General features: G+C 30.8%; 2 protein-coding genes across 6 annotated transcripts in view; one reads left to right on the top strand and one right to left on the bottom strand.

Moving 5' to 3' along the window:
- The window catches only part of LOC106466767 (DCN1-like protein 4), a 28,228-nt gene extending 21,151 nt beyond the window's left edge, over nucleotides 1-7,077 (top strand). For 4 of the 5 annotated variants that reach the window (XM_022394858.1, XM_022394857.1, XM_022394855.1 and 1 more), the window contains exon 6: nucleotides 2,164-2,362. In XM_022394858.1, the coding sequence (XP_022250566.1) occupies nucleotides 2,164-2,347 (184 nt within the window). In that variant the 3' untranslated portion in view covers nucleotides 2,348-2,362. Of the gene's footprint in view, nucleotides 1-2,163; nucleotides 2,363-5,805; nucleotides 5,909-6,724 lie in introns of those variants that run through there. The other variant, XM_022394859.1, reaches the window with a different exon arrangement.
- A 2,224-nt stretch (nucleotides 7,078-9,301) lies between these two features.
- The window catches only part of LOC106466764 (glutaredoxin domain-containing cysteine-rich protein CG12206-like), a 16,731-nt gene continuing 13,369 nt past the window's right edge, over nucleotides 9,302-12,663 (bottom strand). Inside the window, exons 3-4 of the mRNA XM_013927063.2 lie at nucleotides 10,979-11,044; nucleotides 9,302-10,176 (exon numbers count right to left, since the gene is read on the bottom strand). Of these exons, the coding sequence (XP_013782517.1) occupies nucleotides 9,985-10,176; nucleotides 10,979-11,044 (258 nt within the window). The 3' untranslated portion in view covers nucleotides 9,302-9,984. The remainder of the gene's footprint in view (nucleotides 10,177-10,978; nucleotides 11,045-12,663) is intronic.

Here is a 12,663-nt window from a genome sequence, read left to right as displayed (position 1 = left end):
ATGTTAAAGATAGGTAAATCTCACTTATTGTCACAGTATTGTTAGCTCTACGAGTTTCATGTTAAAGATAGGTAAATCTCACTTATTGTCACAGTATTGTTAGCTCTACGAGTTTCATGTTAAAGACAGGTAAATCTCACTTATTGTCTCAGTATTATTAGCTCCACTAGTTTATAGTTAAAGATACGTAGCTATTGTCACAGTATTGTTAGCTCTACGAGTTTCATGTTAAAGACAGGTAAATCTCACTAATTGTCTCAGTATTATTAGCTCCACTAGTTTATAGTTAAAGATACGTAACATCCTGGTGTCACAGTATTGTTAGCTCTACGAGTTTCATGTTAAAGACAGGTAAATCTCACTTATTGTCTCAGTATTATTAGCTCTACGAGTTTCATGTTAAAGACAGGTAAATCTCACTTATTGTCTCAGTATTATTAGCTCCTCTAGTTTATAGTTAAAGATAAATAAGATAATTTCTCCTAGTGTTGTTAAATCCATAATTTTCAAGGTTGTTAAATATACGCTAGTGCCTCTGTTGCTGTTTCCAAGAGAAGAATTGTAAACTACTTTATAAATTTTAATTTTGTGTACAAGATAGCTACATGTGCCAGTTATTTATGTTTTTACAGACTTCCTTTGATGGCTTCATGAATGTGTTCATTATTTCCCTGCAGCCTTGTCTTGGTACCTATTTTATATAGCTAAACCTTAAAAGTGAGAATAAAAATTCTTGACTTTAACTAAATTTAGGAGAGGAATTATGAAGGTTGGAGTTCAGAAATTTAATTTATTCTGAAATGTATGAAAAATTCCAGTTAATCCGAGTTTGTGTAAAAATGGAAAAGTTTGAGTAAATTGAACAGTGTTCTAAGAGCAAAGTTTTTGTTTTATTTTCAGTTTTCTTTACAACTGTTTTTTCAATGGTATTCAAGAAAAATGATAAACAACTTCAGAGAAATATTTCTTATGTTACCTGATGTTTTGTCTAACATGTTTTTTTAGAGTCTTTGAGTGTCACAGATTACAAAGCTGATTTCAAATGATGATAACCAAAATGAATATAAAACTCAATATAATAGAATGGTGTGTGATGAAGTATAATAAAATTATTGTTATACAAATTAAAGTTGCTGATTAGAATAATAAATGTAAATAATTAAATAAAAACGAAATGGAATAGTAATAGTTTTACAGTTTTTGTATCAGCTAATAGAAGAACAAAAAAGGCATAAGCAAAAACTCTGGGTTGAATGAAAAACACATTTTTCTGAAGTTGTTTGTTGTCTTTCTTGAATATGGTTTTCATTCTTCATTCAGCATGAAAACTTTAAAAACTGATAATAAATATTTTCCATCTTTCTTTTGTGTTTAATGTTCTCAAACATTAAATATTTAGCTATTTCAGATTTGAAACTATGGGTACATAACAGTGAAATATATCTCTAGAGTACTCCACTCGGTTGATGTGCCATGGGTAAACAATAGTGAAATCTATCTCTCTATAGAGTCCTCTTCTCGGTTGATGTGCCATGGGTAAACAATAGTGAAATCTATTGTTATAGAGTCCTCTTCTCGGTTGATGTGCCATGGGTAAACAATAGTGAAATCTATCTCTATAAGAGTCCTCTTCTCGGTTGATGTGCCATGGGTAAACAATAGTGAAATCTATTGCTATAGATTCCTCTTGTCGGTTGATGTGCCGTGGGTAAACAATAGTGAAATCTATTTCTCTATAGATTCCTCTTCTCGGTTGATGTGCCATGGGTAAACAATAGTGAAATCTATTGCTATAGAGTCCTCTTCTCGGTTGATGTGCCATGGGTAAACAATAGTGAAATCTATTGCTATAGATTCCTCTTCTCGGTTGATGTGCCGTGGGTAAACAATAGTGAAATCTATTGTTATAGAGTCCTCTTCTCGTTGATGTGCCATGGGTAAGCAATAGTGAAATCTATCTCTATAAGAGTCCTCTTCTCGGTTGATGTTATTCCCAAGAGATTTTGTTCTGTTCAAAATGTCAAATTATTTTATTAGGTGTTGAATATTTTATTGTTTAAGAGTTTTTCTTTAATGTTAAAATTAATGTGAGTAGAATTAATGAAACTAAAGGAATCTCATTATTGATGCTAGATCTTTTTCTTCTTGTCTCTTTTTTTTTAGGTGTGACACTATACAAATAATTCAATCCAAGTTGGACTACCTCAGATCTCTTCTAGATGACCCAATCAGTTTTAAAAGCATCTACCGATATGCATATGATTTTGCCAGGGTACATAGGATTATTATACAGTATTATTTAATGTTTTTAGCTGTTTGTTGTTTAACTACAAAACTGCTGCTCTAAAACTTACAAGTGTGTAAAGGGTTAAATCTGAACTCATATTCTTACAAAGCTTACCAGTATGTAAAGGGTTAAACTTTACATTCATAATGTCACAAGAGTTACCAATGTATAGGGGTTTCATCTGACATTCATGCTGTAACAGAAATTACCAGTGTATAATTGGTTGGTGGTCATGTTGTTATAAGAAACAACTGTTGTCACATTCATGAGGGTAAAGTGACCTCTGTTAACACAGAGTCGTGTTCCTTAAAGTTTTAAAAGACAACATTGTAGAATAAGTTGTATGGGCTTTCTAGCTTAAATCAAAAAGTATTAACTGGTAGAAAAAGACATAAGGATAGTTTTTGCTGATATTAAAATCTTAACCAAGATCATTAAATAACTAGTTAATCAGATATTCTATAAGTTGTATGGGCTTTCTAGCTTAAATCAAAAAGTATTAACTGGTAGAAAAAGACATACGGATAGTTTTTACTGATATTAAAATCTTAACCAAGATCATTAAATAACTAGTTAATCAGATATTCTACTCGTACAGTCGACAATTTCAATTTGTTTCTAATGTCATGGAATATTTTGTTAATATTAACTTCTGATCAAAGCAAGCTACCTACATAGATCAGAACTACAAATCACACTCAGTAACGAGTACAGCTGATTAAATATACTGTTTTTACGATCTTGCTTTTAAACACTTCAGTGCCTTGCCATTAGTGATGTTTTCAACTATAATCCCAGAAACATCTCATGAAGTTTGAATTAACCCCAGGGTCCATATAATATGTTGACATTGCAAAATAATCTCTATAGTGAAAATATAATAATGATAGTGATAAAAAATTTAAAATAATAGATATATTAAACATTCTGATTAATACCATCAACAAAAGTAATGTTAAAGAAAAAAATAAAGTATACCTTGCTTACAAAACACTACTCCAATGTATTTATATACAGAACATTTTGTTTCTCTGCACATCTCTTTCTTTTCAAAATTATTTCAACTAATATTTCTTCTTGTTAATTCTCTTCTGATTAAAAATGTTCATACTTTAAACCTGAGGATTAGTCTAGTTTTGACTTTTTATACTAACATTGGGCCCATCATAATCCATTGTTCTAGAAATGTCACTTTTCCTGTTTTTTTCTGTTATTAAGAATGTCATAATATTTTTATTGAAATAGCAAGTTAAATTAAAACACTAGTATCTCTACTTTCCTATTTTTTCTGTTATTAAGAATGTCATGATAGCTTTATTGATATAGTAAGTTATAGTATCTCTACTTTCCTATTTTTTCTGTTAAGAATGTCATAATATCTATTGAAATAGCAAGTTAAATTAAAACACTAGTATCTCTACTTTCCTATTTTTTCTGTTATTAAGAATGTCATTGATATAGTAAGTTAAAATAAACCACTAGTATCTCTACTTTTCTGTTTTTAAGAATGTCATAATATTTTTATTGAAATGGCAAGTTAAATTAAAACACTAGTATCTCTACTTTCTTGTTATTAAGAATGTCATAATATCTTTATTGAAATAGCAAGTTAAATTAAAACACTAGTATCTCTACTTTCCTGTTATTAAGAATGTCATAATATCTTTATTGAAATAGCAAGTTAAATTACAACTAGTATCTCTACTTTCCTGTTTTTAAGAATGTCATATCTTTATTGAAATAGCAAGTTAAATTAAAACACTAGTATCTCTACTTTCCTGTTTTTAAGAATGTCATAATATCTTTATTGAAATAGTAAGATAACCCTCTCGTTATAGGCATGGATGATTTGACCAATTTCATAACCCCAAAGTGATCATCAGTTTCTATACTATAACTTTTAATATGTTTTGTATGTTTTCACAAAATTTGGCAAGCTTTCAGTAAATATTAGAAGTCTTTTGTACACAGAAAAAATCTGATTTTTTAATTTAACATTTTTGCTAAGAATTTGTTTTTGAAAATGTGGTGTCATAGTGTTGACTGTTTTGATTTTCATGTTGAGATTAAAATTACTTTTCTTCCTGAAAACTGTCCAATTTCACTTGCATAATCTATAGAGCCTCCTGAATAAATATCAAATGTTTTTTTTTAAACTTTATATTTTATCTGTTATTTTCTCTACTGTAACTCTGTGCATTTGGTCAGTTTGATTGACCTCATAACCACTATAAAAAATGCTAAGTAAATCTAAATTACCTTTTTTTCTTTCTAGAATTACTGCAAATTGTAACAGGAAACTACAATTTTGTTCTAAATCTGTTTGTACTTAAATGTTATAATTTTATTGCACTTTAACCCATGTCTAACTGATAATCCCACCACACAAGTCATAAATCTGTATTGAATTATGTAATGTGCATGTTGGTAGCAAACATACCTTTTGAACAGTTATTGTTATTGTGTACCATTAACTTACGTAATCTAACTGTATGTAACCTAACAAGTTTCTAATTTTTACATTTCAGTTTCTTTTATAATAATAAAGAATATACATGAAAAACAAAAAATAATGGTATTACTGGTGCCCTCTCTCTTTTTTTTTTTCTTTGGATCTCTGTTCATGTTAGCTGTTGTGATTGTGATACATATAGAGCTAAGAGAGCATATTTGGTATTGTAAAAGTTGACACAAACAAGTAACAATTCTCACCTCAAGAAACTGTTGGAACAAGCTGTACAAAGGCCAATTTTTACCTAACAGGAGTTGAAGCATTTGTCTGGCTGTCTCCATATCCATACTTCTTTGGTCTTTATCCTAAATTCATACAGATAAGAATTTATGAGTGAAAAAAAGAAGGATATGTAATAACATGTCAAGCATAATATATCTGTGATATCCTTAATGAAGTTGCAAACTAAATATCTCATAATATATTATTTCAAAAACTAAGAAACTGAAGCTAAGTTAAAGATATTAGCTTTGTAAAATATTATAATAAGATGAGTAAGGATTTGTACAAGTGTTCGACAACTTTACTGAAGAATCCCAAAATATTCTGAAAAATGTTGTGAAAAGCTTTAGCTAGCAATAATAATATGAACACTATTCCATCTGTTGGACAATACCAAATAACAGATGGAACTAAAGGAGTATGGACAATACCAAATATACTCCTTTAGTTCCATCTGTTGGACAATACCAAATATACTTCTTTAGTTCCATCTGTTGCACAATACCAAATATACTCCTTTAGTTCCATTTGTTGGACAATACCAAATATACTCCTGTAGTTTCATCTCTTGGACAGTACCAAATATACTCCTTTAGTTCCATCTGATGGATGATATAAAATAGGGTTCCCCTATTCTAGTTATATAAACTAGAGATCAGATATGTACACATGTCAAGTTTAGACCTTCCATGTTCTAATGATATATATTGTATGGTTTAATACTTGCATCACTGGAAGATCAGACATCTTTACTTATAGTTTGTCATAATTTCTATTTTTACAGCAATCTAAGTATAAAGTTATCAACAAGGACCAATGGTGTAACATCTTAGAATTTAGTCGCCTTATTCGTCCTGATCTATCAAACTATGATGAGGATGGTGCATGTAAGTTTAACCAGCAAAAATTATACGAAACAATTAATGGTGTTTAATATTGTCATCTTTTTTTGTAGTGCTTTTACAAATGAAAAACTAAGATTATTAACCTTTGTGTTTCATGTTTTCATAGTTACTGTACTAAAAAACTGAAATTGTTAACCTTTGTGTTTCATGTTTGTTTGTAGCTACTGTACTAAAAACTAAACTTGTTAACCTTTGTGTTTCATGTTTGTTTGTAGCTACTGTACTAAAAACTAAGATTGTTAACCTTTGTGTTTCATGTTTGTTTGTAGCTACTGTACTAAAAACTAAAATTTTAACCTTTGTGTTGTCATGTTTGTTTGTAGCTACTGTACTAAAAACTAAAATTTTAACCTTTGTGTTGTCATGTTTGTTTGTAGCTACTGTACTAAAAACTAAGATTGTTAACCTTTGTGTTGTCATGTTTGTTTGTAGTGTCTGTATCAAAATAAGCTAAGAATATTAACCTTTGTGTTTCATGTTTATTTGTAAAATATTTACAAAAAACTAATATCATTAGCTTCTGTGTTATGTTCTTTTTAGGGGTCTTTATTTTTTAGCCAAAAACCTAAGATTATTAACTGTTCTGTTAACACTTGTATGTTTGTAATGTCTGTATTGAAAGATTGTATTAATTACTTTAGTGTTTTATCATTTTGATATTTATAGTATATGTACTAAACTAAAACTATTGTTGTATCATGCTTAAATTTTCACTGCAACTGTTTTTAACTTGTTCTTTGTTTTAAGATTATTAATACAAATGTGGCTGCTTGAGCTTACTGAATTACTTTTTAACAGGGCCAGTGCTGTTAGATGAACTTGTTGAATGGTTGAAATCCCTTGATTAGGTGTTTTTGTCATGGCCAATGGAGGGAGTATTGACCTTACTGATGTAAAAAACAGTTACTGATTTTCAGTGTTCTAATCATTTGTGCAGGAGGAGCAGTATTTAAGCAACAGAGTGACTGAATAAAAGCAACTTGTACATTGGTTGCTCCCCCTCCCAAATTGTGGTATGAGGTCACTTTGCTGACCTAAAGGCTTCCAGTGATAATCAGTGCCAGTGCTTCTGTAAGGTCAACTGACCTCTAGTTCAGGATGTTGTTTTTTCTGTACAGAATGGTTTACTTATAGAAACAAATAAATTTACTGTCTACAGCTTTGTTCTTTTATCTCAATATCTTTAAATTCTAGTGTTTTCACCCAGTATTGGCTGTCATTTCACTTGAAAGTTTATATCAAGTATTTTAGCCATTACTGTACCAGATATTTCATTACATGTCATACTAAACACTGCTGAATCATATCTGGTTCTGTACCATTAATGTAGCAGATACTTTGTCACGTGTCATACTAAACACTGCTGAATCATATCTGGTTCTGTACCATTAATGTAGCAGATACTTTGTCACGTGTCATACTAAACACTGTTGAATCATATCTGGTTCTGTACCATTACTGTAGCAGATACTTTGTCACATGTCATACTAAACACTGCTGAATCATATCTGGTTCTGTACCATTACTGTAGCAGATACTTTGTTACATGTCATACTAAATACTGCTGAATCATATCTGGTTCTGTACCATTACTGTAGCAGATACTTTGTCACATGTCATACTAAACACTGCTGAATCATATCTGGTTCTGTACCATTACTGTAGCAGATACTTTGTCACATGTCATACTAAACACTGCTGAATCATATCTGGTTCTGTACCATTACTGTAGCAGATACTTTGTCACGTGTCATACTAAACACTGCCGAATCATATCTGTTTCTGTACCATTACTGTAGCAGATACTTTGTTACATGTCATACTAAACACTGCTGAATCATATCTGGTTTTGTACCATTACTGTAGCAGATACTTTGTTACATGTCATACTAAACACTGCCGAATCATATCTGGTTTTGTACCATTACTGTAGCAGATACTTTGTCACGTGTCATACTAAGCACTGTTGAATCATATATGGTTTTGTACCATTACTGTAGCAGATACTTTGTCACATGTCATACTAAACACTGCTGAATCATATCTGGTTTTGTACCATTACTGTAGCAGATACTTTGTTACATGTCATACTAAACACTGTTGAATCATATCTGGTTCTGTACCATTACTGTAGCAGATACTTTGTCAGATGTCATACTAAACACTGCTGAATCATATCTGGTTCTGTACCATTACTGTAGCAGATACTTTGTTACATGTCATACTAAACTCTTCACTAAAACCTAACTTGTCTTGTATCCAGCATTGCTGCTGTTTAATGAAGTTTTTAAATCAAAAATACCAAGCTGTTTACATACCTTTGTAAGTAACATTTTGAATATGTTTTTCATTTAAAGTACCTCTAAAAACACCAAAAGATATAAATATAAAAACTGTTATCTCCCAAATGAGTATAATAACTTTGAGGAGAGATGTCAATTTCCAGCATTATTAAAGTTTGTAATAAAGCCTCAATATTTATAATAAACAGTAAATTAGTGATGATAATCTAACTTGATTGATTGTTTTCAACCTCAGATAGCCATTAATTTGTTTATCGCTGTTCTTTGTATCCTAGATCAGTAATAAATGTCCATTCCGTTCAGGTACTTATGGATTTATTTCCACACTTTGTAACTGTACATTTCATATATAGTGTTCATTCCACTATATATAGTGTTTGGCCCATTGTTAGCTAAACTATCAATCAATGGGTATTATCATTTACCCATTGGTTAGCACGCCAAAACTGTGAATCTGTGGGTTCATCATTTACTTAGTTGTTAACATGCCAAAACTGTGAATCTGTGGGTCCATCATTTACTTAGTTGTTAGCATGCCAAAACTGTGAATCTGTGGGTTCATCATTTACCCATTTGTTAGCATGCCAAAACTGTGAATCTGTGGGTTCATCATTTACCCATTTGTTAGCATGCCAAAACTGTGAATCTGTGGGTTCATCATTTACTTAGTTGTTAACATGCCAAAACTGTGAATCTGTGGGTCCATCATTTACCCAATTGTTAGCATGCCAAAACTGTGAATCTGTGGGTTCATCATTCACCCAATTGTTAACATGCCAAAACTGTGAATCTGTGGGTTCATCATTTACCCAATTGTTAGCATGCCAAAACTGTGAATCTGTGGGTTCATCATTTACCCATTTGTTAGCATGCCGAAACTGTGAATCTGTCGGTTCATCATTTACCCAGTTGTTAGCATGCAAAACCATGGATCTGTGGAGTCATTATCCACCTAGTTGTTAGCCAAGATCACATTGTTAGTTTAAGACAGGACCAGTTGGTGTTTTGTAAATAAAACTTTATAAACTATTTTTGTTAATATCAAGACTATGTACAATACTACAGTAATTAGAAAAACTTTGTCTTGACTGATTTATTTGAAAAACACTTTTATTAAAATACACATTGTCTCCACATAGAGGAAGACATCCTCTGCTTAATCTAACCATGCTTCCTTTCCTAGGAAGAATACAGCTTTTGAAAATGTTAAGATAACTGTTCAGGCAGAACAACTCTAATTGGAAGTTTTTAAAGTCATGGTATAGCAACAGAACCAAACTTGCTATCATTAATGTTGTTGTTTTTTTTACACCAGGTCACTTGTAAAATATTACATTATTCTATATTATATTGATACAGTAAGTTGTAAATTTAGGCAAATTTTTTTTTACTGTTATTTTCCACAACACATCAGTGTTTATGTTAAAGATATGTTTATAATAAAGTTTCTGTCATGGTTTAGCCAGTCATTCAACATTTTTTTAAATGAATTTCTTCTGTAATGTTCTTGCATCATCCACATAAAAGACAGGATGTTCTGAAGAGACAACATTTCTGTACATTATGTGCACATTTCCTAAAAATTAAATCATTCAACTTCGATCTTCAAGAGTAAAAATGGCAAATTCACATGAGTACATGTGGTTACAACATCAGTCATCTAGAGTGAGCTAAAATTTGTTAGGTTTGTCTGAAGGCTTGCATCAGATTTTCTTCCTTTCAGTGTTGATTTCATTCAACATCCAAAGATGAGCTTCATCCATCACCATGGAGACACTTGTCACATCGGATGAGTCCACTTTCATCACAGTTCATGCATCGAAGAGCTACATAACCAATGTTGAAGTGGTGCCTGTGATTGGCTGACTTCTTGCTCCCCCCACAGAGGGAACATGGGAGGTAGCGAAATCCACCACATTGTTGGCATACTCCCCCGAAAGACGAGCGCTACAAATATACACATCCATATAAATAAATAAACGTAAAGGCACAAACCATATTTAATTTTGATATACATGTAAAAGATTTTTTTATTATACACATGCATATATATAAATAAACGTAAAGGCACAAACCATATTTAATTTTGATATACATGTAAAAGATTTTTAAACATTAAGATTGAATCCTCCGCTTCTAATATTCAAAACAAAATGTAGGTACTGACTGGTGTCATTTTTATATTTCATACCAATTAAGTGTTTGTTTGTTTTCAGTAAATAACAGAATGATTAGACATAACAGCATGAGTACATTCTATTTAACTGTAATCAAAAATTGATTATAAAATTAACACATTCAGTGTTTAGAAAACCTGAAAGTTTAGACTTAGTGTTTTAAACTGAAGATAGAAAACTTTGGAGTGTTTCTTTGTAAAAAGTAACAAAATGTGGGAGTTCAGAATTTGCTGCAAATTATTATGATATACGGTTTAGTCCCATCATAATTGTTGTTTCATGTGTAATAGAACATACAAGACATGTATCAATGTACAAACAGACCTCTTTATTAGTGGGCAGTACCATTTAATGTATAGTAACACCATGTAATAAGTTATACGATCAAATAAACTTATTATACGGTATAGTTTTTCTTATAAAGAACAGATTCTCATACAACCAAGCTCAACTGAAAAAACATTCTTCCGACCAGCTGTAAGAAACATGCCATTTTAGTATAAAATCACATCAAAAACTCATCTCAACTATACATTTATCTAGAAAACTGTGGTGAATATCATTAACCATACCTTGTAGGGGCGAAGCACCTGACGTAGTTCTCCCGACTCATTTAAGCTTTCCAGAATCTCAGCATTCTAAATATATGACAAAAGTTACTTAAATATACCAAAGATGTAAGTGCTAAAAGTATCAATACACAGAAGCTAAAGATTAGCGGATAATTTGATGGCAATGTAAATACAGAAAGATGGAGATAAGCTACAACATAGGAGTTTCATTACATCGAAGATGTAAACACAGAAAGATGTAGACAAGCTAAAACATAGGAGTTTCATAACATCAAAGATGTAGACAAGTGAAGGATATGAGTTTCATCACATCAAGGAAAGGGGTAGACGAAGAAACGATACGAGTTTCATTACACAATAGAATCTTCAAGTGCTAAAAGTAGTTTTTGTACACATAATTTATATCATAGATGTAAACACAAAAGCTAGTTTAAATTACATTGATAACATAATTTATACCTTAGATGTAAACACAAAAGTTAGTTTAAATTACGTCGATAACATAATTTATACCTTAGATGTAAACACAAAAGTTAGTTTAAATTACATCAATAACAATTTATACCTTAGATGTAAAGACAAAAGTTAGTTTAAATTACGTCAATAACATAATTTATACCTTAGGTGTAAACACAAAAGTTAGTTTAAATTACATCAATAACATAATTTATACCTTAGATGTAAACACAAAAGTTAGTTTAAATTACATTGATAACATAATTTATACCTTAGATGTAAAGACAAAAGTTAGTTTAAATTACGTCAATAACATAATTTATACCATAGATGTAAACACAAAAGTTAGTTTAAATTACATCGATAACATAATTTATACCTCGGATGTAAACACAAAAGTTAGTTTAAATTACATCGATAACATAATTTATACCTTAGATGTAAAGACAAAAGTTACAGTTTTAAATTACGTCAATAACATAAGTTATACCTTAGATGTAAACACATAAGTTACAGTTTAAATTACATCAATAACATAATTTATACCTCGGATGTAAAGACAAAAGTTACAGTTTAAATTACATCGATAACATAATTTATACCTTAGATGTAAACACAAAAGTTAGTTTAAATTACATCGATAACATAATTTATACCTTAGATGTAAACACAAAAGCTAGTTTAAATTACATCAATAACATAATTTATACCTTAGATGTAAACACAAAAGCTAGTTTAAATTGCGTCAATAAAAAAAAAAGATGAAACTTTCACGTTTCAAGTATCCAGAACAATAATAATCATATCCATTGTTGATATTTTCTTTAAATCAACTAGGTCTGGTATTAAAGAACAATTTGAACAAATAGACCAGTTCAAACCAGCTTAGTCTGTTACTAAAGAAATATATCAACTAAACCAAGCACTATAGAAGTTTCAAGACGTGGACTGGTTTATACCATATAGCTGGTACTAAACTGTTGAACACGTGGACTGGTTTATACCGTATAGCTGGAACTGAACTATTGAACACGTGGACTGGTTTATATTGTATAGCTGGTACTAAACTGTTGAACACGTGGACTGGTTTATACTTTATAGCTGGTACTAAACTGTTGAACAGGTGGACTGGTTTATTCTGTATAGCTGGTACTAAACTGTTGAACACGTGGACTGGTTTATACCGTATAGCTGGTACTAAACTGTTGAACACGTGGACTGGTTTATAC

The sequence above is a fragment of the Limulus polyphemus genome, unplaced genomic scaffold, assembly GCF_000517525.1.
Source record: "Limulus polyphemus unplaced genomic scaffold, Limulus_polyphemus-2.1.2 Scaffold2377, whole genome shotgun sequence".
NCBI classification, from domain to species: Eukaryota; Metazoa; Arthropoda; class Merostomata; order Xiphosura; family Limulidae; genus Limulus; species Limulus polyphemus.
The sequence above is the reverse complement of the archived record's forward strand: the minus strand, read 5'-3'. Positions and strand labels throughout refer to the sequence as shown.